Source organism: Saccopteryx bilineata, chromosome 10, assembly GCF_036850765.1.
Source record: "Saccopteryx bilineata isolate mSacBil1 chromosome 10, mSacBil1_pri_phased_curated, whole genome shotgun sequence".
NCBI classification, from domain to species: domain Eukaryota; kingdom Metazoa; phylum Chordata; class Mammalia; order Chiroptera; family Emballonuridae; genus Saccopteryx; species Saccopteryx bilineata.
The window spans coordinates 10043683-10071289 of NC_089499.1; the positions used below are offsets into that span (position 1 = coordinate 10043683).

Below are 27607 nucleotides of genomic sequence, written 5' to 3' on the forward strand. Positions count from 1 at the left end.
ATAAAGCAGTGGGGCCCGAATTGGCCTGGGAGAGAGAAGGGCAGACACTGTGTGGGGGAGGTGGGGTGTGTTGGGGACGAGTCCTCGATAACTCAGAGACCGTCGAACCGTGCACTGGCACCGAGGAGAAGCCGAGACGTTGGCCCTCCCTGGTTCCTAGAGAGGCCGCAGAGGCCCGGGGCGGTGACGCGCTTGCGCGACCCTTTCGGCAGCACACCGGCGTGGGGCGTGCGGGGCTGCGGGAGGGCTGAGTGTGGAGGCCGCGGGAGACGGTGAGTGGCGGGTTCGGGCGCTTGGGGCGTCGGGGACTGCTGTGCCGCGCGGCGTTGCGGGAGGGCGGCGGGCGCGCCGGGCCCTGCGCGGCCTCGGAGCGGCGCCTGAGGCCGGGCCTGGGGGCTGCGCCCGGGGCGGGTGGGCTGGCCCGCGACCCCGTCGGCGCTGCGCCAAGGGCGGACCTGGGACCTGCGCCGCCCGGGGCGCCCGAAGGGGAGAATTTGGAGTGATGGTTTGCGTGCTTGCGCTCTTCTCCCAATTATGCAAACAAAGCGTCCTCTTTACGGACAATTAGAGGGTGAGTGTAAGAAAAGTAAAAGTAATTGCAGCCCGCCAGTATTTTCATTTGGAGGCTTCCGAATGTATATATATTTTACCTCTCTGTACCTTTATTTTTTAAAATTTAATTTATTCGGGCGACACTGGATAACATAATTGTGCGGGTTTCAGGTGCCCGATTCTACCACATACCGTATTGTGTGTTAACCCTCTCTTCCTCATCACCGTTTATCCACCCGTACCCTGCTCCACGCCCCCCAGTCACCATACTGTTGTCCGTGTCCATGAGTTTTTTTTTTTTTTGTCTTTTGCTCAATCCCTCCGCCCCGCAACAAGCCTGCTCCCACAGCAGTATTTTAAAATTTTTGCCTTTAAAAACTTTAATAAAACAATGCTGTGATGAAATATACATAACATTTAACATATGATGCATAAGAATTTACGATTTTAACCATTTTAAAGTGTATAATTCAGCGCCGTTGTGAACATTGATGCTGTTGCTCACTGGACAATTATAATATCATATCTTCAGTTTGTGCAATGCGTTTGTTCATAGACTGCTTGCTTAATTTTGGTGCTAGCATTATGATGCCACTAAAACATGTTTCTAAGTATAATTAAGAAAACGTTTTGTTTGCTGTTTATTTTTCCATAATACACAGTGCACAGGCTGTAAGTGCTCGACAAGTTATATTTGTGGAGAAAATAGGAAAATCTTGTTTATTGGGATGTTTTCAGCAAGAAAGAGTAGTGTGTAAAATGCAGTTTGTTAAACATAAGGTACATCTCTAACCTAAAGCCACTGTACTACTACTGTCTTCGGACTTGCATGGGACTATGAAATCAAGGTCTCCTTCCTGGGTTAAAAGTGGTGGCCAAGAAGGAATACCATCCTGTTTCAAACTGTTTGAAGTTCAAAAGTGAAGATTCAATATTATGTAGTTGTTTACAAGGAAATGTCAGGGAGTGTCATTTTTTAATGAAGGATTTTAGGGAATTCCCACCTGTTACACATGTGGGTATATCTGTCTGTGCGTTCAGGGCCTGACCAATGAAACTGCTGTTACATGTTAGATGAATTTTGAAGAAATCAGACAAATCTGGTTTAAAAGTAACCTTCCTGGAAGCTGAAAATATGGGAATGTGTTTTTTTTGTTTTGTTTTTACAGAGAGAGAGAGAGTCAGAGAGAGGGATAGACAGGGACAGACAGGAACGGAGAGAGATGAGAAGCATCAATCATTAGTTTTTCGTTGTGCGTTGCAACACCTTAGTTGTTCATTGATTGCTTTCTCATATGTGCCTTGACCACGGGCCTTCAGCAGACTGAGTAACCACTTGCTGGAGCCAGCGACCTTGGGCTCAAGCTGGTGAGCCTTGCTCAAACCAGATGAGCCCGCGCTCAAGCTGGCGACCTCGGGGTCTAGAACCTGGGTCTTCCGCATCCCAGTCCGACGCTCTATCTACTGCGTCACTGCCTGGTCAGGCAAGATGGGAATGTTTTGAAGGTAAACCTCAATAGGGGAACCAACAAAAGCATCAAAAATCCTAACAGTTCCACTGTTGATTTTTCTGGTGTTCCTGGTATACAGGAAGTATTGGTGTATAAACGTTCTTTTTTTTATTATTTATTCATTTTAGAGAGGAGAGGGAGAGACACAGAGGGAGAGAGGACAGACAGAGAGAGAGAAGTGGGGAGGAGCTGGAAGCATCATCTCCCGTATGTGCCTTGACCAGGCAAGCCCAGGGTTTCAAACTGGCGACCTCAGCATTTCCAGGTCGACGCTTTATCCACTGCGCCACCACAGGTCAGGCTGTATAAACTTTCTGTGATATCACAGAGTTGCTTAAGAGTACAAATGCATAAAGTATAGCTAAACATAACTTACCTTATTTGACAATTTCATTATTTTTATATCAAACAATCTGAAAGAGCTCCCTCATTTTATTATATGCCATAGCACCTGTCATTGTCTAACATACTATATGTTTTATTTATTGTCTGTCTTCTCATAAGGTTCTCAAGGCAGTGCTTTTTGTCTGCTATATTCACTGCTGTGACCTTAGTAACTGATACATAGTAGTTGCTCATGAAATATTTGTTAAATTAATGAAAGAATGAGTTCCAATTGGAGATAAGAATTTACTATACTTAATGTCCTTGATTGCCAAGTTAATCCTAAATATCTAATATAGAAATAAATCAGAAAAAAAAACAGTAACAACTTAAACTTCTTCAATTTAAAACCTTTTTATTTTGAATAGTTGTAGACTTACAGAGGGCTGCAGAACTGTACAGCGTCCCCTCGTCCCCTTTATCTATGTAGTTTGCTTACAGTTACTACCTTGCATACCATAGTACAGTCATCAGGAAACTTCAAAAGTTTACAGTAGTATGGCATGATTAATGAAACTGCTGACTTATCAGAGGTCATCAGTGTGTGACTGTTGACCCTTTGCATTCCAGGATTCAGTCTAGAATCCCGCATTTATTTACTTTCATGTCTCCTTCCGCTCCTTCAGCCTGTGGCAGTTCCTCAGTCTTTCCTTGTTTTTCCTGACGCAACACTTTTGAAGTATTTTGCATTTGAGGCTTTACAATGACCATCGACTTGGCTTTGTTAAGTGTGTGCTCCTGATTTGAGAATGATGCTGATATGTCTTAACACTGGTGATACTAATCTTATCCTGTGGTGTCTACCAGGTTTCACCACTGTAAACATAGTGTCTTTCCCTTTATAATTAGTAAGTATTTGTGGGAAGATCCTTTGAGACTTGGCCTAGAAACATCCTGTTTCTCCCCAGCTTTCACCAATCAATTAGCATTCTTTGGTGGATCTTGCCTGCAGCAGTCATTAGTGTAATGGTCTGATGGTGACTTTCATTTCTGTTATTCTGTCTGTGTTTATTAACTGGAATTCTTTGTGAGGAAGAGTTGTGCCTTCACCCCCTGTTGTTTATTTGCCCAATTAGTTTTATCAGTGTGAGTGATGTTGGTTGTGTAATTTTTTCTTTGACTCTAATGCAGTCCTATTTTTATTTTCTTAATTTATTCTAGTGTTGGCTCTTGGGAGCCCTTTCAGGTTGGCTGGTTTCCCCTTGAAGTTCGTTCGTTCGTTCTTTCGATTTTATTTTTATTCATTTTCGAGCGGGGAGAGAGAAGAGGGGAGAGGAGCAGGAAGCATCAGCTCCCACATGTTCCTTGACTGGGCAAGCCTGGGGTTTCGAACTGGCAACCTCAGCGTTCCAGGTCTATGCTTTATCCACTGTACCACCACAGGTCAGACCTCCATTCTTTCTTGTATCTTTTCCTCACTTTATTTCACCACACACTACTTATCATATATCTTCTGTACCCTGGCCTGGAGTCAGCCACTTCTCCAGGGACCCTGGTTCTGTTTATTAGAGAATGGTATTTAGGTGTCAAGTTTTGGGCACTAGGTTTGAGGTCCTTTTTTAATTGGTATTTTTAAAACAATTTTTTCCTGTCTGCCGTGCAGTGGCATAATGGATAAGGCATCAGCCTGGAATGCTAAGGTCACTGGTTGGAAGCCCTGGGCTTGCCCAGTCTAGGTACATACGAGAAGCACTTGTGAGTTAGTGCTTCCCATTCCTCATCCCCCCCCCCCGCCTTTCTCTCTCTCTCTCTCTCTTTCTCTCTCTCTCTCCTCTCTCTAAAATCAATGAACAAAATCTTATTTATTTATTTTTTTAGCGAGAGAGAAAGGGAGGGGGAGGGAGACAGGAAGGCAAAGGGATAAGAGGCATCAGCTCGTAGTTGCGGCACCTTAGTTGTTCACTGATACCTTCTCATACGTGCTTCTTTTTTTTTTTTTTTTTTTTTGTATTTTTCTGAAGTTGGAAACAGGGAGGCAGACAGACTCCCGCATGCACCCAACTGGAATCCACCCGGCATGCCCACCAGGGGGCGATGCTCTGTTGCAACCAGAGCCACTCTAGCACCTGAGGCAGAGGCCACAAAGCCATCCCCAGCGCCTGGGCCAACTTTGCTCCAATGGAGCCTTGGCTGCGGGAGGGGAAGAGAGAGACAGAGAGGAAGGAGAGGGGGAGGGGTGGAGAAGCAGATGGGCGCTTCTCCTGTGTGCCCTGGCCGGGAATCAAACCCGGGACTCCTACATGCCAGGCTGATGCTCTACCACTGAGCCAACTGGTCAGGGCTCATACATGCTTTGACTAGGGGGCTCCAGCTGAGCCAGTGACCATGGAATCACGTCGAGGATCCCACACTCAAGCTGGCGACCTTGGGATGTTCTATCCACTGCGCCACCACCACTGGTCAGGCAAAAACTTTTTTCCCCGCATTCATTGGAGAGAGGAAAGGGGTGAGGGGGAGAGAGACATCAACTTGTTGTTCCACTTAGTTGTTCCATTTACTTGTGTGATCATTGGTTGCTTCTCCTATGTGTCCTGATTGGGGATTGGACCCATGGCCTTGGCATGCCAGGACAGCACTATCCACTGAGCAACCTGGCCAGGTCCTTAATTGAGACATTTGTATAAGTATTGTTTTAGCAATAGGTACCGGAAGAAATCTTTCTTACTTGCTTATTATTCATGTATAAAGTAAACCTGTGTACCCTCACAGTTGTAGGAAAAACCTGAGAATAAGGGACTACCTAATGAGGATTTTAAAAGGAACACTAACAAAATTACATTCCATATGAGTTGAAGAAGCAAAATGACAAAAAGAAGAAAATGTCCCTGAAAAATGGCCAGATGATTGCTTGAGATTTTCCTTGTTCTTTTCGAAGCGTTTCTTTTCTTTTCATTGTGGGGATGAGAGTGGGTTAAGGTATGGCTATCAGGGAGAAAAGACCTGTTCCAGCTCAGGTCGCATACTAGGCCCTGGGGGCTCACATCTGGTGGAATCTTCACAAGCTGATGAAGGAAGCTTTTTTTCTGTCCCCAGAAGCTAGTTGGGGCAAGCACGGACCCTGTGGCTTTAGAAAACCCGATTTTCACTGGGCTGGTTCAGTTCGCTGGCCCCGTCTCTTTCCTATGCTCTGGGCCTTGCACTCGGTTGGGAAGGCCCAGCAGGTCTTTAGCTTTTTATCCGTGTTCATGGTAGCTGAGGCCGTGCTCACCCTTTCTTCCACTGAAGACCTGGAGTCTTTGGTCGTGTTACGGGGCAGTCACCGTGACTTTCCTGTTTACCAGTCTTCTGTCTCATCGCTCTTTACAAATACTTCACTGACGTTTTTTGGACATTTCTGCCCAGATCCTTTGCAGGCATCCCCAAACTACGGCCCACGGGCCACATGCGGCCCCCTGAGGCCATTTATCCGGCCCCCCGCCACACTTCCAGAAGGGGCACCTCTTTCATTGGTGGTCAGTGAGAGGAGCACTGTATGTGGCAGCCCTCCAATGGTCTGAGGGACAGTGAACTGGCCCCCTGTGTAAAAAGTTTGGGGACCCCTGCTAGAGTATGCCAGCTGGAGGCTTAATTTTGGTGCTAATTTTATGGCAGGTCTCAATTTCCTGAGATAGGTCATTACCATCCTGCTGGCTGCATTTCTTCCAAGTATTTGTCTGGCCTCAAGTTCATTGCCTTCAGCCACATTGCCAGATTTCTCTTCACCCTTAGCATTGCCCTGGGGCCTTGGCGTGCTTCCGTCTCCTTGCTCTGTGTGCCGTTTTGCAGGTTTGTCTGGGGAAGGCACTCTTCTCCCTCCTCCAGCGTCCTTCTGAGCAGCGTCTCTGCTTCCTGTTTGTGCTGTTGGAGCTGGGCAGGACTGGAGCCGGCCCCTCTGGCTCCTGAAGCACCCTTCCCTCTTCTGCCTTCTTTTTCATGCTGCATCTTCATTGTTAGGCTCAGCAGAAGGAGCAACGCACAAGGCCTGATGAGTTTTATAAGTTTATTTATGCATCCGCAAAACAGAGGGGCTGAGACCCTAGTAGCATCAGCAGAGAGCCACAAACAGGGTGTCTAATAGAGGGACTGCTGCAGGCGTTTGCTGATGTAGAGTTGGTTCTGCTGTTCAGACTGATCATGTAGACGCTATTGCAGCCCTGATACGGGGAGAGGGATAGGTAGTTATGCATCGCATCGTGTGCAGTAAAAACGAGAGGAACTGTGGAGTTAGCGGGAATCCAAAGAAAAGGGAGAGATAGGGATAAGAGCAATTAAAAGAAGGGGCTTGTTATGTGGGAAAGGTGGAGAACTGGACTAGCTGGAGAAAGCAGCCTTTTGCCTCAGGTCAGACCTGGTGGCTTACTCGTTGTGACCAAAGTGTGGTTGGAAGTTAGAGTGATGGTGATGCTGCATGCTGTCTTTGGCAGATGGCCACCTGAAGTGTTTCCTGATGTTCTGGTGAAGCATAAGGGCACTTGAGTTAGTAGGGGAGTATGGAGAGCAGCAGAGTCTTTTATTGGGAGTGCAGTTAAGGGTGAGTGTTTTTAAACTGTTGTGGGAGTGTATGATGTGAAAAGTGGATTTGTAAGCCTTGGCTGGTTGGCTCAGCAGTACAGTGTCGGCCCGGTGTGTGGAAGTCCCTGGTTCAATTCCCAGCCAGGGCACACAGGAAAAGCACCCATCTGCTTCTCCACCCCTCCCCCTCCTCTCTGTCTCTCTCTTCCCCTCCCGCAGCCAAGGCTCCATTGGAGCAAAGTTGGCCCGGGCACTGAGGATGGCTCCATGACCTCTGCCTCAGGCGCTACAATGGCTCCAGCTGCAACCGAGCAACGCCCCAGATGGACAGAGCATCGCCCCCTGGTGGGCATGCCAGGTGGATCCCGGTCAGGCGCATGTGGGAGTCTGTCTGACTGCCTCTATCTTTGGAAAAGTACAAAAAAAAAGTGTATTTATAGTCAGTGTATATCCAGCGGCTGGGGTGAGGACTCTGGTGAGAATTAATTCAGCGTGTTGGGATGTGGTTTTTAGAGGGAGGGACTTGACCTTGAAAGTTTGGTGGAGGGAAAGGCTTGAATTCAGGAGGGAGGGAGAGTTTGTGTAGCTGTGTGAAATAGAAAGATTGTGGGAGAAGAGAACTGTTGTTGATTGTCCAAAACTGATTTTTTTTCTCTCTTATCTCGTCATACGATAGGGGTTGGTCAGCTGGGAGTAATGAGGACAGAGGGGGTAGAGGGGGATTTCCTAGATAACAGAGGAGAGGGGGTGATGAGTTGGTTGGAGGGAATACTGTGGACCCCAGTAATCGAGATGGAGGAAGGAAACAGTAGTCCTGAAAATTTTAAAGAGGGCCAAATAAGTGACCCTCATCTCTAATAGGAAAGAAGTGGCCTTACTGGTGACCTGCAGTCACCTGGGGCTCTGCAATTCCGATGGTGGAGGTGGAGGTGGAGGCCTGCGGCACAGCTGGGCCGCTTCAGTCTTCTTTTTCCCGAGGATGCCAAAGAGTGCTGGTGCGTCCAGGCCAGTGCTGGGTAGAGGCTGGGATGCCCCTGGGCCTTAAGGAGCTTGTGGGTGGTCTAACTTCCAATGGCCCACACAGCCACAGAGAGGACAGGGTCTGGTTGGTGGCATGGGCTTGGGACAGGGGCAGCTGCAGTGTCCCTCCTGTCTGCATTTAAAGCAGGCCCCTGGGGAAGGGCTAGAAAATCCCTGCTGGGGCTCTGGGGGCCTTCTTGTGTTTTTTTTTTTTGTTTGTTTGTTTTTTGTATTTTTCTGAAGCTGGAAACGGGAAGAGAAAGTCAGACAGACTCCCACATGCGCCCGACCAGGATCCACCCAGCACGCCCACCAGGGGGCGATGCTCTGCCCATCGGGCGTCGCTCTGCTGCAACCAGAGCCACTCCAGCGCCTGGGGCAGAGGCCAAGGAGCCATCCCCAGTGCCCGGGCCATCTTTGCTCCAATGGAGCCCCGGCTGCGGGAGGGGAAGAGAGAGACAGAGAGGAAGGAGGGGGTGGGGGTGGAGAAGCAAATGGGTGCTTCTCCCATGTGCCCTGGCCAGGAATCGAACCCGGGTCCCCCGCATGCCAGGCCGACGCTCTACCGCTGAGCCAACCGGCCAGGGCCGGCTTTCTTGTGTTTTTACGGCCCGGGAGACCACCTCAGTGAGCGTCTGTAAGGCCTGGGTTTGGGCTAGTTGCTGTTCCTCCTCCGGATGATTGAAGACCTTAAAGGCCTGGTTTAGAATCCTGTTAATGCCCCTTTTTCCTGTAATATGTATATCCCCTTCTCACCCTTGTTTACTTTCTCAGTTCCTTTCTCTTTTTGCTTCTTCTCTTTGCACAAACCCTCTACAACCAGCACAAACCTTTGGCAACTTTCACAACTTTATCTATTCAGAACTTCATTTTCCTTTAAAACGTATTTCAATACCTTATACCTTTTATCACTAAAATTATAGTTTCTTTCTAATTAATTAAAATTCTCAATTTCCAGAAACCTTAACTTTCAGTGATAGCTAAGTCAGTAATTAGCAATTTTAGATTGATACTTTTATAAGCATACTTATGACCCTTAGAAACAGCTTTTTCTATTGGCAAGCATACTTATATGTATATATATTTTTTTCATTAGAGTCAGAGAGAGGGACAAATAGGGACAGACAGACAGGAAGGGAGAGAGATGAGAAGCATCCATTCTTTATAGCAGCACCTTAGTTGTTCATTGATTTTCTCATATGTGCCTTGACCAGGGGGCTACAGCAGACTGAGTGACCCTTGCTTGAGCCAGCAACCTTGGGCTCAAGCTGGTGAGCTTTGCTCAAACCAGATGAGCCCACGCTCAAGCTGGCGACCTCGGAGTCTCAAACCTGGGTCCTCCGTATCCCAGTCTGATGCTCTATCCACTGCGCCACCGCCTGGTCAGGCGCAAGCATGCTTATATTTTTAGAAGATGTAACAGAGATAACGAGAACCTTTTGTAAACCCAGGCAAAATAAACATATTTTCTGTTAAGAACTTTAAAAGATATTGTTTAAATTTAAACCAGTAGTAATATCAAATGCTTTTCTAGACCACCGGGTTAAAAAAATAAAAACATTTGGAATAGTTTTATATTTTATTATAAATATAAACAGTATCAGTAGTTTCAGAGAAAGCAAGACTTTTTATTTGTCCTTGGCAGAGAACAGAGAGAGTGGGCTACTGAGCTGCTTGGATTTTAAAAGTGCCAATATGCACTCCCACTTCCCCACCCTTTTCTGAGTTTTACTGTCTGGAAAGGGGAGTGAGATCTTTCCCCCAGTTTGAATTATTATTTTCTTTCTGAGTAGACTTTTTAATAAGAACATGAAAGAGAGTGCGTATTATAATAAACAAAATCTAAAAGACAAAATTCGAACAAAAGGTATTTGTAAACCAAATCCTCCAGAATAAATAACTGAGACACTAGTCTTGAAACCTTGTTTTATACCAGCCAGTATCACAACATTTATAGGTTCCAGATGACACAAAACCTGAATGGCAGAGACAAGATTCCCAGTGAGTGTAGAACAGCAAATGTTTCAGACAGACAGATGAAACAGATGAGACAGACAGGGAGGTCTCAAACTGAAATTGAGTACATAGAAACAAGACAATTATAGTACAGAGACATGAGCAGGACACAAAGAAAACCTGATTAAACCTATTAGCAGAGTTGCAATTTGGCCCTTAACACAGGAGAGAATGAATACATAGCATAACAACATGGCAAGACTTTACAGAACAAAGAAACAAGTTCAGGATATATAATTTCATTCTATTTAAATTTAAATTAGTGCTATTTACATATTCCAATTTTAAAGCAACTGTGCCCAGAACATCTAAATACAGGAATGAGACTATTGCACAGAGTATATACAGTTAGAACAGTATATCTTTTTTCTTTGTATTTTTCTGAAACGAGAAGTTTGGAGGCAGTCACTCCAGTATGTGCCCAACTGGGATCCATTCAGCAAGCCCACTAGGGGGCAATGCTCCATTGCAACTGGAGCCATTTTTTTTTTAGTGCCTGAGGAGGAGACCATGGAGCCGTCCTCAGCACCCAGGCCAGCTTTGCTCCAGTGGAGCCTTGGCTGCAGGAGGGGAAGAGAGAGAGGGGGAAAAGGGTGGAGAAGCAGATGGGCGCGTCTCTTGTGCGCCCTGACCGGGAATCGAACCCGGGACTTCCACACGCCTGGCCAATGCTCTACTGCTGAGCCAACTGGCCAGGGCCCAGTTGTTGATTTTTAATTCACCACATTCTCCTACAGGTGTTATTGTTCAGCATGATAAATTAGTTGAATGGATATTCTTGCCTAATTCTACCGTAAAATCTCTCTCTCTTCCTATCTTGATCTCCTGTCTTCACTTATTCTCAGAGGAAGAGAACGGATTCAACAATTTGTGGGAGGTGATCTGTCTACAATCATCCTCCCCTTAACAATAGCTAACATTTCTTCTTGTTTTACTCTTAATTTTTTGAATTATCTACCTTTCTTACCCTCCACAGTCGCAGATCAACATTACTCTGCTTCTTCCTTCTCTTCTGTTACAGAACGTCCACTTATATGGTGGCAGGATCCGGTGACCAATCTTTGGGTAATGGGACAGTTGTTAACCTGGGGACAGGGTTTTGCTTGTATCTCACCCTCTACAGGAGAAGTTCCACTTAGGGTACCCCTTATGACCTGGAACCCCCAATCATGCAGATGAAGAGACTAACCCTCCAGACCACACGTCTGGTGGGACCAATGCAAGCGACGAAGAAGGCAGCTCTTCCATCCTGGGGGCAGATAAAACATCTGTGCCAAGAAGCAGAGAAACAGTTGAAGCAGCAGAAAACTTTGATGACGGCTCCTAACATGACAGTTGCACTTTTTGCTCTGCTTATGATTTCTTTTACGGTTCGGACTTGCAAGAAATCAGACACATCAGATGAAAGTAGTACAAGCAGAGGCTGAAACTCTTAGGCGGAATCAGCCCCGAGAAACTGCGCCACTGCATATTTATTGAGTTCCAAAAGCCACAGCTCAGCAGATAAAACTAGAAAGCTACAAAAGCCTTTTTTCCCACCTATACCATCCCCAACCCTGCACATCTCCTGTTTCCTTCTTGATCAAGGACACGAGAAGAGTCCGTCTCAGAGTTTATCAATCATAAAGGACATCTGGTTCTTGAAGGCATTCCTTCAAGAATCCTGAGTACTTGCATCCAAGTAACCCCAGGCCAGTCTCCTGTTACGGTTAACACACTGAGGTCTCTGTCTCCAAGTAACCCCCGCTCTGAAGTTAACTACCGTTCATATTTGTGCAGGGTCTTTCCCTTCATACTTACAGTAACTTCCTCAGGTGCTCGCAACAAACCCTCTGGCAACTGACACAGAAGAAAGGCTGCAAGACTGCTTATGCAGCTATACGAAAACAAGAAGGGGGACGTGGGAAAACGGCTGGGAATTAGACTGTGGTCCTGAGACAGATCTTTTGTGGGGACTTTGGAACGTCAAGTCCTGTGGGGGCAGAACGCTGCCCTTGCAAGCACTAGTAAGATTGTTTAAAGGAAGCAGCTGATCCCTACGGCCTTTTCTTTACATACCTGAAAGACATTAGTTAATTACCCTTCTCCGCACCTGAACCCAGGCTCTGCTAATTTGCTTAATGATTAAAGAAACCAATAAATACAATGAGGCTGCAGCGATCTGGGCTCTCAGTCCTAGAGGCTGCGAGTCCCCTGTACCCATCTTTTCTGTATGTTGTGTCCTGTGTATGTGTTTTCTTAAGTCCTGCAGCACCTTCGTTTCGTGCACTCCCACGGCTGAGCTGGTCTTGGCACCTTACTAATGTTACTTTTTAGTTTTACTACACTTCCAAACTACCTTTCCTGGTGGCTGTATGAATTTAAACTTCTATCAGTGGTTTGTGCTTCTGTTCTTTTTTGGTCAAGAGATTTTTAAGTACTGATATAGTTATCTCTTTTTCTTTTGTTTTTTCCCCCTTAAATCCTTGCTTATCCTGGCATTCTCGTTCTCTCTCTCTCTTTTGTTTTGAAGTTTTTAACTACAATTCATTTGGCATGTGATCTTGATTTGTATTGGCCTAGCCAGTTGCCTGTGTATGAGTTGCTGAAGTGGCCATTCTCTCCCGCTGACTTAAATGCCACCTCTGTTATGTGCCAGATCTATACATGTGTCTAAATTTTTGTTAGGATTCTGTACTTTTCTTTTTATCTGCTATCTGTGTATTTCTTCAGTAATACTCACTGTTTTTAATTATTGTACTTTTTATAATAGGCTGCATTATCTGGTGGGACAAATCTTTCCACCTTTAAAAAATTGTCTTGGCCCTGGCCGGTTGGTGCAGTGGTAGAGCGTTGGCCTGGTGTGCAGAAGTCCCGGGTTCGATTCCCGGCCAGGGCACACAGGAGAAGCGCCCATCTGCTTCTCCACCCCTCCCCCCCTCCTTCCTCTCTGTCTCTCTCTTCCCCTCCCGCAGCGGAGGCTCCATTGGAGCAAAGATGGCCCAGGCGCTGGGGATGGCTCCTTGGCCTTTGCCCCAGGCGCTGGAGTGGCTCTGGTCTCAACAGAGCGATGCCTGGAGGGGCAGAGCATCGCCCCTGGTGGGCAGAGCGTCGCCCCTGGTGGGCGTGCCAGGTGGATCCCGGTCGGGCGCATGCGGAGTCTGTCTGTCTCTCCCCGTTTCCAGCTTCAGAAAAATACAAAAAAAAAAAAAAATTGTCTTAGCTATTTTATTATTGGCCTTTTACTCATTAGTATGAATTATACAGTGATTTTCAACCTTTGTTTCTCACGCACTCATAAACTAATTACTAAAGAAAAAGGGGCCCTGACCTCTTCTTCCTTAGTAACTTATTTATTTGTGCCATAAGATGAAAATGGTTGTATTTAGTCAGGGGCACTGACCTTAGTAATTAGTGTGTGTTTGTGCCATGAAAAAAAAAAGTTGAAAATCACTGATAGAATATGCTTACCAAGTCTGAAGAAAACCTATATTGGAGTTTTGTTGGGATTTTTTAGACTTTTCATGTAGTTGACATCTTGAAATATTAGTCTTTCTATACTTAAGACTTACTCAGATTTATTATTTTTTTTTAAATAGGATTTTTTTTTAATTTATTTTTTACAGAGACAGAGAGTGAGTCAGAGAGAGGGATAGACAGGGACAGACAGGAACAGAGAGAGATGAGAAGCATCAGTCATTAGTTTTTTTTATTGCGTGTTGCAACACCTTAGTTGTTCATTGATTGCTCTCTCATACGTGCCTTGACCACGGGCCTTCAGCAGACCGAGTAACCCCTTGCTGGAGCCAGCGACCTTGGGTTCAAGCTGGTGGGCTTTTGCTCAAACCAGATGAGCTCGCGCTCAAGCTGACGACCCCGGGGTCTCGAACCTGGGTCCTCTGCATCCCAGTCCGACGCTCTATCCACTGCGCCACCGCCCGGTCAGGCTACTCAGATTTATTTTGTCTTATGTCAGTTTAGTGTTAAGGTCTTGTACGTTTTGTTTTGTTTTGACAGAGACAGAGAGTCAGGGACAGACAGGAAGGGATAGAGATGAGAAGCATCAATTCTTCATTGCGGCACCTTTGTTGGGCTACAACAGAGCGAGTGACCCCTTGCTCAAACCAGCGACCTTGGGCTTCAAGCCAGTGACGACCTGGGGTTTTGAACCTGGGTCCTCTGTGTCCCAGTCCAAAGCTCTATCCATTGCGCCACCGCCTGGTCTGGCTTGTACATTTTTTATTAGCTTTATTTCTGAGGATTTTATGGTTTTTGCTGCTACTGTTGTGTAGGTTCTTTTTCTTATTGGTCGTTGCTGGTGTATTGAAAACATGTTGATTATACATTGTATATTTAGCCTACTTAATAATCTCTCATATTAGTTTTTTTTATTAAAAAGATTTTTATTTTATTTTATTGATTTTAGCGAGAGGGAAGGAGAGAGAGAGAGAGAGAGGAACATTGAGCTGTACCTGTATGTGCCCTGGCCGGGGATCGAACCAGAAACCTCTGTGCTTCAGGTCAGTGCTCTAGCCAACCAACCAAGCTATCCGGCCAGAGCAGTCCCATATTAGTTTTAACAGTTTTTCATTTGGTTCCCTTAGATTTTTTTAAGTGGATGTTCATATCATTCATGAGTAATATTAACTTTGCTCTTTCTTTTCTTTTTTTTTTTTTAATTTAAAAATTGCTTCATTCTGTACGTGCCCTCAACTGTGTGCACATGCACATACCCCAGAATACAGTAAAATATGTGAATGAATAAAACCCTGTGTACACATATTTTACTATAGTCTGGGGTATTTTCTCAGTTTACCCCAAATCATGACAAATACTTTTGTTTTTTACTGATTGATTTTAGAGAGGCAGAGAGAGGAAGCGAGGTGAGAGAGACAGAAAAGCATTCATTTGTTGTTCTACTTAATTGTGCATTCATTAGTCACTTCCTCTAAGTGCCTGGCCAGGGGTTGAACCTGCATCCTTGGTGTTTCAGGATGATGCTATAACCGACTGAGCTACCTGGCCTGGACCTAGTCCTGTTTGATTGGTTCCTACTGGCAGGCACCACCATGCCAATGCTCATGCGCCCTCTTCTCATACATTAGAGATGATCCAACCAGCAGGATCAAGCTTCGCACTCCTCACATTCCTCCTTAACACTAATATTGGTTATTTGTCTCTTGCCAGTGACATCTGATGTCCCAGCAAATGGCATTGTCCACTACGGTGCTGAAAAGATACTCTCGAGGCTCCAGCAGTGACTCGGCTAACACAGGCTTGGTTTGCACGCTGCTGAGTAGACCCTGAATAGCAGTGATGCCTCCGGGCAGGTGGTATGCCGTCCATCCAGCTCAGGTCCAGGCTTCCAGGGAGCGAGGACGCCTTCAGATGGTGAAGAAGGAAGAAGAAGATGAAGGCTACACTTCCGTGCAGACTGCTAGGCCGCAGACCCTGAACCGTCCTGGCCAGGAGCTGTTCCGCCAGCTCTTCAGACAGCTTCGCTACCATGAGTCTGCCGGGCCCCTTGAGACGCTGAGCCGGCTCCGGGAGCTCTGCCGCTGGTGGCTGAGGCCCGACGTTCTCTCCAAGGCCCAGATCCTGGAGCTGCTGGTGCTGGAGCAGTTCCTGAGCATCCTGCCCGGGGAGCTCCGGAGCTGGGTGCAGCTGCATCACCCCGAGAGTGGCGGGGAGGCTGCGGCCCTGCTGGAGGAGCTGCAGAGGGACGTCAGTGGGACACCACGGAGGGTGCGTGCGTGTGAGCGAGTGTGCAGTGCCCGGTGGATGCGCCTGCCCGGGGGCCAGCTTGTGGGGGGGGGGCTGACCTCTGAACCTTCAGCTCTGAGGAGTGCAAGGGAAGTTTTTCCTTCCGTTCCCACGGCACCCGAGCAGCTGAGAACTAGACCCTAAGCAAGGACCTGTGAACAGGCAGCCCTTCCCACCTTCCCAGAGGAGGATCAGCTGCAGGAAGAGGGATTGGGAGTATCCGTAAATAAAAAACAGTAACGCATTTTTAGACACCGGGACTTAGAGTATGCAGAGCCCATCTCCACATGTTGTCTAACTGGACTTGACGCTGACCTGTAAAGTGGGGGTGGTGTCTCTTGCTCGGAAGGGGGAGGATTAGAGTTTGAACTCATGGCTTCTGATATATGTTAAGGCCGAGAAGAGCAGTACTGCGTGCACCATTTAGCTTTTTTCTCAGTAAGCCTCTGAGGATTGTTCAGTGCGGGCGTGAGACTTCATTCAGCAACCTCTGTGTTCGTGCCCACATTGGTCTCCCTGTCAGAGCTTCAGTGTATTGAATAGAAAATGCAAAACTGATCTGGCAGTGAGCAGTTGTCCAGGATGGGTTTGGAGGGCCTACCATGCGCTTGGCCCCGGCCTTGCTGCCGGAGACCGGGTGCTGGCCGCGGGCCGCGGGTCAGTCCACACACACTCTGCCTCTCCTGCCCCCACACGCAGACTGTTGGTGTTCCCACCTCTTTGGAGGCGGTTTTTTGTCTGTTTGTTTTTTAAAGAGCATTTGTCATTTTTGTAGCCTTTAAAATAGTTATTTCTATGAAAATATGTATAATTCTACATATAAATTACGCATAAGTGAAAGTTACTTTTAAGATATCTGTAACATATTTGACATACTTCTCTCCCAAATTTAATATAAAATGAAATCAAATAACACAGCTGAACATGGTCTACCAGCCATAAAGGGTTATAAATGAACACGTACAACTATTATATTAAGGGAAAAACCTCTTTTCTCAACACTGGGAGCTATTTTTAAAAATCTAAAAGAGCAGTTATTATTTTTACCAAAATTATGAGGTCAAAAGGATCTCAAAATGATTTATTAAAGCAAATAAGATACACAGAAGGTATAAAATTGTGGCCTGGTTGTATTCGACTCATCTAGATGTAGATAAAAGGTTTTAAAAACTGAAAACATCACCAAATGAGTAGAAAGGATGTTCCTGGTTGAAAGCTAGTTAGAAATTGTAAAACAAACATCGAGCTGGGAGAAGGCCACTCGGATTCTGGAAAATGAACAGAAAGGCCCCAGATGCATCTAAAGCCACAGAAGCACCCTGTGGCTCACCCAGGTGACAGAACACGAGGCCCCAGTGCTTGCGCAAGTTTATCTTCAAACTCATCTGGCTCTGCTTCCATAATCTTATTGTTTCTTTATCCTCCCTTTGGCAGGGTTTGGGAGGAACAGAAGATAAATTAGTGTGATGAGTTGACCATCTTTAGTCTGTGGCTCGGAATCAGGTGTTTGATGGCCTCAGCCTAAGTTTCGTCTGTGTCAGTGTGGAAATGTTTTAGCCGCAGGATCAGAAAACTTGACGTTCACTGGCTGTAGTTTTCTCAACTCATTTTTACAACAGAGGGAGCCTTGCCTCCGACCCCAGAACTATTGGAAGGCCCGGGGCAAAGGCCTCTCTTTCTCTGGCGGCACTGCCATTTTTCGCCCCGGAGACTTTTTCTTCTGTGGCTTCTGGCTAACCCTCACAGTGAGCTTGGTCTCTCTGTCCCTGTCGCTGCTGCAGTCAGGTTACAGTCCTGGAGCCGTCCTGTCTCTTTGGGGTCACTTTGCATGTGCCTAGAGCAGTGCCTGTTCTTGGTGGCCAGTATCCACTTGCATCTCTGCTGTGAATCATCATCAGTGTGACTCTCAGGGACACATTTCTTCCATTTCTAAGTTCCAGGCCGGGGGTGGGGGCTGTGGGCCAGTAGGGAGTGGCACTGTGCCACCTGAGCCCCGACCACAGTGCTATTCCTGACTTGCTAGGTACTTGCTTGTGTCAAGCTGGGCTCTGGCCCTACCTGTCCAGCCCGTGGCTCACACTGGAGCCCAGGGAGGCCGAGGGGTCAGGGGTCTTCCCTGGGCTCTCTCCTTCTCCTTTCCCTCTGCCTGTAGGTAATAATGGGCCTGGCCTGCGGTTCTCTGGTCTCTGCCCTTTAGAGATTGGCCATGTGGCCTCCTCTCTGAGTTGCTTTTCGATTCCCATGGGGACCCTCTCTCCCTTTCTTCTTGTCAGGACCCAGCCCCTGCGCAGAGCCCAGCGGTGCACTGGATGGGCACCGGAGCCCTGCGAGCCGCGCAGATACGGCCCTCTGCTTCACCTCTCAGGAGCAGCTCCGCCCTAGGGGACCAGCTGGAGCCTCCCTGTGAAATAGGAGTGCGTGACTTCCTGGCTGGGCAATCCGGTACTCACCGCCTGGCTCCAAGACCCCAGCCGATGCCACACTTCCCAGACTTCATCTCTCCACCATCTGTCCTCTTGCAAGAATCCCTTTCTGTCCTGGCCCTTAGCTCTGTGTCTTTTCTACCTCCTCTGTGAACCATGTCTGCCCGGCTCCTCCTCCCATTGTGCCCCCACTTCTCACTCCCCGGCTTTCAGCAAACACTGGGGAAATGTGAAATGGGTGTTTAACAACAGTCCATGCCTGCTTGTGGGCCCAGGAGTTTTCTCTGTGTGTGACGGGGGGGGGGGGGGGGGGGGAGCTTCTCAGTGGGGGGTCGAGAGCAGGGCTGCCCTCTCTCATGGCTCTTTCTTCTTCAGCTCCTCCTGCTGCCCAGGTGCCTGGCCTTTCCCAGAGGGAGGGGTGTCCAGGAGATCGGGAGACAGCCCAGCCTCAGGTGAGCCACAGGACCTTCAGTCCTTCGTGACATCCAGTGTTGCTACCCAGTGGAGGAGCTGCTGCTCCCCCATGTCCTGTGTTTCTGTCCAGTGACCTCCCATCCAGAGGTCCATGTCCTGGAAACTAAATTATCTCCCATTGAGCCCAGAGCTCTTCTGCTGGGTAGTGGTCTTCTCTCTCACCCTTACCAGATCTCGCCTGTACTGACTCAGAGCCAGCCCCATGCCCCATTCCCCTGCCCTCTGAAAGCCAGGGGCTTGGACTGGCTCGGAGGTACAGGCTTGTGTTTTCTTAGGAGGCTCTGACTTTCAAGGATGTGGAAGTGACCTTCTCCCAGGATGAGTGGGGATGGCTGATCCCTGCTCAGAGGAACCTCTACAGGGATGTGATGCTGGAGAACTATGGGAATGTGTCTTCTCTGGGTAAGGCATTGATGTCCCCATGCTTCTGCCCACCTTTATTTCTGCCTTCTTAGTTTCCTTACGGTTCATACTGGGGGGCCTGACCTGGGTTTAGACTTCAGCTCTAACTACTAATGAAGTCAGTCAGTCACCCAGTCTCTTCTCTTGGAAAATGGGGTAAGAATGCCTGGCATGCTGGGTTATGGTAAAGCTTAAAAGTCGTGTGCGTCAATTTCCTGGTCCATTTAGGCATTTAAACTATGTTGGCTGATTGAATGGTCATGTGGTTCCCACTTCCAGAGAATCCTCCTGATCCTTTTGGTTGTGACTTCTCTCAGCCTCTCTTGTCTCTGCTTAGGACTGTTAGAAATGGCTGGCTGGGCCTCCAGCCTTAGCTTCCTCCTCCTGCCTTCCTGGCCTTTCCTTCCTCCCTACCTAAACCCCAGGCCTGTGAGGTTCCTGGAGAGTAGTTCTGTGTGACTCATCTACCTCCCCGCTTCTCCCCCCCTTCTTTCCCCTCCCCTCTTCTCTCCCCTCCCCTCTTCTCCTCTTCCCTCCCCTCCTCTCCCCTCCCCTCCCATTCCCCTCCCCCTCTTCTCCCCTCCCATCTCCTCCCCTCCCCTCCCTTCCTTTCCCCTCCCCCCCCTCTTCCATCCCTTCCTGTCTCCTCCTTCTCTGCAGTGGGGCCATTCACCAAACCTGCTCTGATCTCCTGGTTGGAGACAAGGGAGCCATGGGGCCTGAATGTCCACGTCGCTCAGCCTAAGGGGAATCCAGGTGCTGCCCCTGCAGGTGAGTTCCAGAAAATCTACCAGATTCTGCTCCTCCAGCATCTATTCTTCGGGTCTTTCACACCAAGTAAATCGTGGGAAACATACATACTCCCTTGTCTGTTAGAAGGAAGATCCTTATTTAGTGTTGCTAAGGAGTGCCAGGCCCTGGGCTTCTCCCCTCCAGACTGACCTGTGAGACATTCCTTTCTGGCGCTGCCTCTTCCCCAGAAGCCTGTCAGTAATATTCTTGTGCACCGGAGGGCTTCGCCATGCCTTGTGCTTTCCATTCAGTGGTGCTCCTGAGCCCTGCTGCACTCCCTTTGAATCCTAGCGCCTGCCCCTTCCTGCTCTTAGGGGCCCTCATCCCAGTCCTGCTCCCTTCTCTGCTTGGCTCTCCCCTTGTAGTGGGCGTGGTCTCCAGGCCCTTCAGCCCCGCCCACCCCACGCTCAGGCCTCCTCGGAGCCCCGCCCTCCCCACGCTCAGGCCCTCCTCGGGGCCCCGCCCTCCCCGCGCTCAGGCCCTCCTCGGAGCCCCGCCCTCCCCACGCTCAGGCCCTCCTTGGAGCCCCGCCCTCCCCAGAGCCCCAGCCCTCGGCTCTGTCTGTGCCCTGGCTCCTCTCCCCTCTCAACCCTTTTTCTTTTCTAACTGGACGTGATTCTGCCGTCTAGCTGGTGTGCCCATCTTGCTTTTCCTCGGCCCTGTTGAGTAAAGGTATCGGCAGTCAGGCGAAAGTCACACCCAAGTTCACAGCACGTTTTTGTCTGGATGCTTTCAGAGGTTCCATGTATGGAAAAAGAGTACGTTCTCTTGGCTTTTATTTTGTGTCAGGTGAGCTCCAGATCAAAACAAACAAGCTCATCTTAAATCACGAACCTTTGCAAGAAGCAGAAACAGCCGTGTCGTCAGGATGCCGTGTGATGAGTGTTTCCGAGCATCCCGGGCCCGGAGAACCCGTGGAACAGCAGAGCGGGCTGTCGCAGGAGCGGTGTGGAAATCCCACACCGGTGAGCACTCCGAAGAAAGAGACCAGCTTCAGTCCCGGGGCGGGAGCAGAAGCGGACGGGGCGGGAGGCGGGAAGACTCTCAACCTCATCCATGTTGCCTACTTGCGAGTTCCCAGAAGAAAGCGGCCTCTGCAGCGCGGCCGTGGCCGCTTCCGAGGGACCTCCTGCCACTTCGACTACAAGGAGTACGGGAGAGGCCGCAGGTGCGTGCTTGGCGGCTTCGCCCTGCGGCAGAGGCTCCACGCCGGGCTCAAAGGCACCGCGAAGGACACGCGCGGGACAGAGTTCGGCCTCCGGCACCAGCGGAGTCTCCACGTGCTGGGGCTACTACTGTACAGGTGCGGCGACTGTGGGAGGACCTTCGGTCACAGCTCCCATCTCACCCACCATCAGCGACTCCACGCACAGGAGAAACCGTTTAAATGCCGGGTGTGTGGGAAAGCCTTCAGGTGGAGCTCAAACCGTGCGCGGCACGAGAGAATTCACACCGGCCTGAAGCCTTACAAGTGCAGTTTATGTGACAAAGCATTCCAGCGCATGTTTGCCTACCATCTGCATCAGGAGAGCCATGCTAACCAGAAGTTTCTTGAATCTAATCGGTGTAAGGAAACCCTTGCTTACAGCTCAGGGTTGGAGCATCATTTGCAGGACCAAAGCGGAGAGAAACACTTCGACTGCAGCCAATGCAGGAAATCCTTCCACTGTAAATCGTACATTCTTCAACATCAAAGGATCCACACCCAGGAGAAACCTTATAAATGCACCAAATGTAGGAAAACGTTTAGGTGGAGGTCCAACTTTTCTCGTCATAAAAGAATGCACCAGGAAGAAAAGTTCTGTAATCAAGACAAATGTAGGGAAGAGGCCAGGGAGACCCCCAGCTGCAGTCAGCCCCCGAGTGCTCTGCCTGTAGCCAAAGCCTTCCCCTGTCAGCAGTGCGGGAAAACTTTCACTGCGAAGCAGTCTCTGGTCACCCATCAGAGGACTCACACAGGCAAGGGACTGTACCGAAGCAGGAAATGTGCGAAAGACCTGACCCCCAGGCCGGCCTTTGTTGTTCGGGAGAAGCAGTGCTCCGGGAAAGGAGAGGCAGAGGACAGGTCCTCTCTGAGTCAGGAGAGGCGGTGCCAGGAGGCCCCCAGGCCGGCCTTTGTTGTTCGGGAGAAGCAGTGCTCCGGGAAAGGAGAGGCCGAGGACAGGTCCTCTCTGAGTCGGGAGAGGCCGTGCCAGGAGGCCCCCAGGCCGGCCTTTGTTGTTCGGGAGAAGCAGTGCTCCGGGAAAGGAGAGGCCGAGGACAGGTCCTCTCTGAGTCGGGAGAGGCCGTGCCAGGAGGCCCCCAGGCCGGCCTTTGTTGTTCGGGAGAAGCAGTGCTCCGCGAAAGGAGAGGCTGAGGACAGGTCCGCTCTGAGTCAGGAGAGGCCGTGCCAGGAGGCCCCCAGGCCGGCCTTTGTTGTTCGGGAGAAGCAGTGCTCCGCGAAAGGAGAGGCTGAGGACAGGTCCGCTCTGAGTCAGGAGAGGCCGTGCCAGGAGCCCCTGCGCGCTCAGACCCCAGGGGAGCCCTTCAAGTGCTGCCAGTGCGGCAAAGTCTTCCGCAACCACTCGTTCCTCCTCATCCACCAGCGCCTGCACACCAGGGAGAAGCCGTACAAGTGCAGGGAGTGCGGGAAGGCCTTCCGGTGGAGCTCCAACCTCTCCCGGCACCAGAGGAGCCACGCTCTCAGGAAGCTGTACGAGGACCGCGAGAGGGGGGGCACCCCAGATGGGCAGCCCCAGGTCCTCATGAAGGAGAAGAGTTTCTGGTGTCAGGAATGTGGGAAAACCTTCACCCGTAAAAGAACTCTCTTAGATCATAAGGGAATCCACAGTGGAGAGAAGCGCTATAAATGTAACCTCTGTGAGAAATCTTACGATAGAAATTATCGCCTTGTGAATCATCAGAGGAGCCACACTAAAGAGAAGCCTTTTAAATGCCAGTGGTGTGGGAAGGATTTCGCCGGAAGGTCTACCCTCTGCGTCCATCAGAGAAAGCACACCAGGGCCGCCCTGTCTGAAAGCAGCCTGGCCCAGTCGTCTTCCTCCCAGGACAAAGGGGCGAGGGGGCAGGACTCAAAGCCAAGGGGGGAGAAGCCCCCGGAAGATCGCGAGAAAGCCTGTGAGCAGAGTTCCGGGCCCACCGGCCTCCCAAACGTTCCTGTGGGCAAGAAGGGTCACAAATGTAGCATGTGTGGGAAAACGTTTAGCAAGACCTCTCAACTCATCAGCCACAAGAGATTTCATACCCGAGAGAGGCCCTTCAAATGCGCGGAATGTGGGAAGACCTTCCGGTGGTCTTCTAATCTGGCTCGCCATATGAAAAGGCATATCAGTGGGTAGCCCGGGGCCTGACCTGGAGGAGAGGGGCTCTGGCTGCCCCGCTGGAGAACCCGTCATTGTAGGCAGTGCGGAGGGCCCAGCCCTTTCTATCACGGAAGCTGGTCACAGAGAAGAGTGAGGATTCAGACACTCGGTGCCCCGCAGCCTTCCCAGCTGGCAAATGAGTGCTCTTCGGGGCCATTCAGGGGGCTCAGCCCTCAGAAGGGGCCTGGAGCTCCCCGGCCAGGTCTTCTCCGAACTCCGAAGGGAGAGACCACTGCCCCTTTTTGTTTGACCAGATGTCTGGCAAGGTGGGCTGTGGCTGCTGGGAAGAGGCCAGTTGACCCCAGGTCTCCCTCTGCGTCTGCCCTGTCCTGTGTGTGTTCTGTTCGACCTTACAAGCGGCAGCAGCAACAGGAACTCCTCCCGGTCTCCCCGGATGCCTCCTGGGGAGTTCTGGCTGCAGCTTCAACCTTCACAGCTGGCTTTGGCTGCCTGCTGTGGGCGGCAAGTGGAGGGACGTGGGGTTCTGGGCTCCGTCACCAGGAGGATGGAGCGCTCCCATCACCATCTCTGTCCCACAGTTGTCTGCAGTGCAGCAGACACCCATTCGTTACACAGAAATGTGCCAGACCCCGCTGTGTGGGCCAGAGACCCAGCAGTGGCTAGGACAGACAGACGAAGCTGCTGTCCTGGATCGTTACGGACTATAAACATGTGACACGTTCAGTATTTTGGTTGGCGTGTGTGTTGTGGACAACGGGAATTGGGGAAGAGTGAAAGGCCCGCTGGATTGGGAGGTGGGCCGCGATTTTAAATAGGCTGGTCGTGAAGGGCCTCGACTGAGAAGGGGACATTTGAGCAAAGACCCGAAGGAGGTCACAGGAGGGCAGGCTCTTGTCTGGTGTCCTCAGAGAATGGCAAGTGGCCCCTGGGCTAGTGTGGAGCTAGGCAGCTGCAAGCAAGCGGCTGGGAGAGGTGGTAGGCCAAGCCGTGTGAGCCTCAGGGTCCTTACTGGGGCTGGGCTGCTTTTAGATAGAGGTGATGTCTGAATATGAATTACATCTTACAAGAGTTAACCACAGACCCAAGGACTCAGTGAAATGATGCAACGGGAATTTTCTATTCAGTCACCCCTTTTGCCAGTTTCCATGAGCGGGTCCCCACCCCCAGCCCCGCCGGCTGTCCGGTCATTCTGCAGGACCAGCAGTGCTCGCTGTGCTTGCAGCTCTGACCTCTGCACACTGCCGTGTGCTGTCCCCCTTTACCTGCAGTGTTACACCCCATCCGTGCTGGCCCAGGTCCTGGCTCTTCACGGCCTACTTTTCCTGACCCGCGTCCCTCTCAGCCCTCTCTCCTGGGACCTGTGTCCTGCTGTGTTAGGCATTGTCTGGGTCTGCTAATAGGCCCACCACTGCAGGGAGACTGAGGCCAGGGGTGGGTGCTGGTTTATCCGTTTGCCACGCAGAGGAGATGCTGCACAAAGTTGCCTCTATTAAGGAATATAATGCTGAATTGAGTTAGCTAAGTCATGATTGGAGTTTTCTGAAAGGGTCCTTGAGTGCAGGCCACCCACATGTGCACTCCTGCTAATGAGGAGCCCAGCTCTGCGTGGCTCTGAGCCAGAGGGCGCCAACTGACCATGGTGACTTCCCCAGCCACAGTTCCCATCTCACACCCTGGAGAGCACACCCCTCTTTCCAACCCTACCCCTCCTCTCGCTCCCCAGGCAGAGCTGAAGTTGGGGCTGAGGGGAGCCAGGGGGCTGGGCTCCACCCAGAGCAGGGGCACCAGGTCTTGCAGTCAGCTGGTCGGCGTGTTCGGCCTCACCCTCACTGACCAAGACCGTCCGTCACGTGCAGAGAAGCAGCACAGGAAGTAGAACTTGTTAGGGACCATCTCACTCATCAAGTTGACAGTTTTAAAAGCTGCAGTGTGGGTAAGTGTGTGGACCAGTGGGAACTCGCTGCTGTGGGGGTGGAAACTGTGGCAGCCGTTCTGCAGAGCAGTTTGCAGACTCTTGGGAAGCTGTGTGTGCTCTGTCCCCCAGCGGGTCTCCATGTGGAGGAGGGGACGCGCTCAGCTGCATCGCAGTCCAGTTTCTGGCGGCGTTGTTGAGGTAGAAAGATAGGGAAAGCCTCAGTGTCCATCAGCAGAAGGACAGAAAGAAGTGTGTTGTTTCTGTTACTTTGGGAAGTGAATATGAAAGAGTTTTAGTTTCATCTTTCAGAGATAAATAAGTGATACCAGAAAAGGGCGGAAGGTGCATCCAAATACCGTTTCTGTCAAGTTAACCACTGTATCTGTGGGAAGATTACTTCTATGTGTTTCACGTTTTCTGTAACATGAAGTAGTGGTGCCAGCCTCACGGGGTGGCTGGGGTGGGGGGACGGAAGATGAAATAACATACGTAAAGTGATTAGAGTAGTGGCTGGCACGTAAGCGTTGTTGGCATATAGCAAGCCAACCTGTTGTTAACTGTTTTTGCGCAATAATATATTTCCTGTGGATTCAAGTGATATGAAGTCAGAGTGTAAAATTGTGTATTGGGATGATGTGTGAAAGTCCTGCCCTCCCACCCCCGGCCCCCACCCCCAGGGCAGGAGTTGCCAATGAAATTAAGGAGGGTATCTGGAGGCTTCCGTTTTGACATACTTCTTTTTTAACGTAGATGTAGGTGGGTCAGCATGTGATTTAATGGCATAGTGTGGTGGGTTCTTTAACTGTTTGTTTAAAACACTTAAAAATAAAAGCTTCTTTCCACATGGGCTTTGACATCATCTGACTGGATAGAAGTCCTGGCTTCCGCCCTTTGTGTGGGTTTTACTGAGAGTGGGTCACTGGGTCTCTCCTGGCTTCAGGATCCTTACCTGCAGAAATCGGAGCGACCCAAGTGGCTTTGAGGAGAGGAGCGGCCGGCCAGGTCTGACCCTAGGTGGGATCCCCTGCAGCAGTTAACAGTGAGGGAGTTCTCCGTGTATCAACACCTGCACCTGACCTCCAAGACGTGCAGTTTATGGGAAATTATAAGCTGTTTCCTTTAGTTCCTCTCTGCCTGACAACAGGCAAAACCAGAGGCTATAGACTCATAGGTTTAATGCTAAAGTGGGATCTGTGGACTGAGATGCTTAGTGTTCTTCCCACTTGTTTAGGTAGGACAGAAGAGGGCACACACGTTCACTCACCGACCACCACAGTTTTAAAGTTCATACCCTGATAAGAAGAGTGAAGAGGTTGGAGACAGGAGAGCCCGTGTTCCGTCCCAGTCGGACAGCTCTCGGCCAGAGAATCCTTTCTTGCCTGGGGAAGGCCAGTCTTTTTGTTCTCTTCAGGCCTTCGTCTGATTGGATGGGGCCCGCCCACTTTATGAGAGTCCTCAGCTTTACCCACAGCCCCCCAATTTAAATGTCAATCTCATCCAAAAACACCCTCACAGGGAAACCCAGAGTAAATTTGCCCAAATAGCTGGACCGCCGCCCCCGCTGTGTGAGGACACACAGGTCCAGGGATAGCCCCGAGACTGAAAGTCCACCTCTGTAAACAGGGCAGGGAAAGACCGAAGGGGCACTCGAGTGTGATCACTGAGGGTTGTCACCTGGGAAACTTGCATTCGGAGCATGTCTTGGGCAGTTGCAAGATGAAACGAGTTCCCATACTGCTTAGCTGGTGCCGGATAATTACACAGTGCACAGAAAGGGAGAGGTAGCAGTCACGCATACTAATATGCGGCTGTTCCTGGGTAGCAGAGACTGCTTTACACGCTTGACCAGGTCCGGACAACTGGAACATCCTCCAGACCCACACGTGCCAGGAGGCAGGGGAAGGTGCCGCTGGATGTCAGGACAAACAACAGTGGCCAGTGGGCAGTTTGGGGTCGGGGAGTGGGTTGGTGGTGACGCCGGCGGTCCCCTTGACGGGCCAGGGCCGGCTCGCGGGCCCAGTGGCCTTCGTGGTCTCTCCTCGGCCTTGGCTAGTTGACACAAAATCGGTCATGACACCCCTGCAGCATGGCAGTGTCCCTCCGCTGTTCCTGGATGGCAGAGCCTCCCAGGGAACCCCCTGGCGAAGCGGAGCGGCGGGTTGCAGCGTTCCAGCGCCGGCCCAGGCGTCTACGGAAGGGCGGGTCGGAAGCAGAGAAGAAGCTAGTAACTGGCACAGCTTTTCTAAATTGCTTTGATTTAAAAATTCCTAGGATGTTTGACCTAAAACTTTGGGACTAATAATGTTTGTTAAGGAAATTACGTGTGTTAAGTTATAGGTAACTAATCACTTAAAGGTGTAAATTACATCATAAGCTGTCGATTTGACCCATTGACCTGGTAATAATTAGCTATTGAACGTGACCTTATCTTGCTGTAAAAGACTCAAAAGCCCCAAGAAGAGTCTCTGAAAGTTAAGAACATAGTTAAAGGTATTCCTCTTCATAAATGTTTATTTTACAACAGAATTTAATAAACAATAAATTTAATAAAATAAGTTTGTG

The 27607-nt window shown here is 49.8% G+C and overlaps 1 protein-coding gene across 3 annotated transcripts; it reads left to right on the forward strand.

Moving 5' to 3' along the window:
• The first annotated feature begins 218 nt into the window (after nucleotides 1–218).
• On the forward strand, nucleotides 219–26962 carry ZNF445 (zinc finger protein 445). 3 transcript variants are annotated; one of them, XM_066245075.1, is made up of 9 exons: nucleotides 219–272; nucleotides 14380–14473; nucleotides 15141–15698; nucleotides 17990–18158; nucleotides 18515–18591; nucleotides 18889–19015; nucleotides 19676–19786; nucleotides 20597–21872; nucleotides 21972–26962. In XM_066245075.1, exons 3-9 carry the CDS (start codon nucleotides 15270–15272, stop codon nucleotides 23143–23145), a joined length of 3363 nt encoding a protein of 1120 aa, XP_066101172.1. In that variant the 5' UTR covers nucleotides 219–272; nucleotides 14380–14473; nucleotides 15141–15269; the 3' UTR covers nucleotides 23146–26962. The 3 variants fall into 3 exon arrangements, with proteins under 3 accessions (XP_066101172.1, XP_066101170.1, XP_066101171.1); XM_066245073.1 differs by having other exon boundaries at nucleotides 20597–26962; XM_066245074.1 differs by lacking the exon at nucleotides 14380–14473 and having other exon boundaries at nucleotides 226–272; nucleotides 20597–26962.
• The last annotated feature ends 645 nt before the right edge of the window (nucleotides 26963–27607 follow it).

Bases quoted from the DNA above. Each gene is read 5' to 3' on its own strand.
- ZNF445 (XM_066245073.1), top strand. From the start codon at position 15,270: ATGCCTCCGGGCAGGTGGTATGCCGTCCATCCAGCTCAGGTCCAGGCT. The intron at 15,699-17,989 runs GTGCGTGCGTGT...TCTTCTTGTCAG, and splicing joins TCAGTGGGACACCACGGAGG to GACCCAGCCCCTGCGCAGAG. The intron at 18,159-18,514 runs GTACTCACCGCC...TTTCTTCTTCAG, and splicing joins CTTCCTGGCTGGGCAATCCG to CTCCTCCTGCTGCCCAGGTG.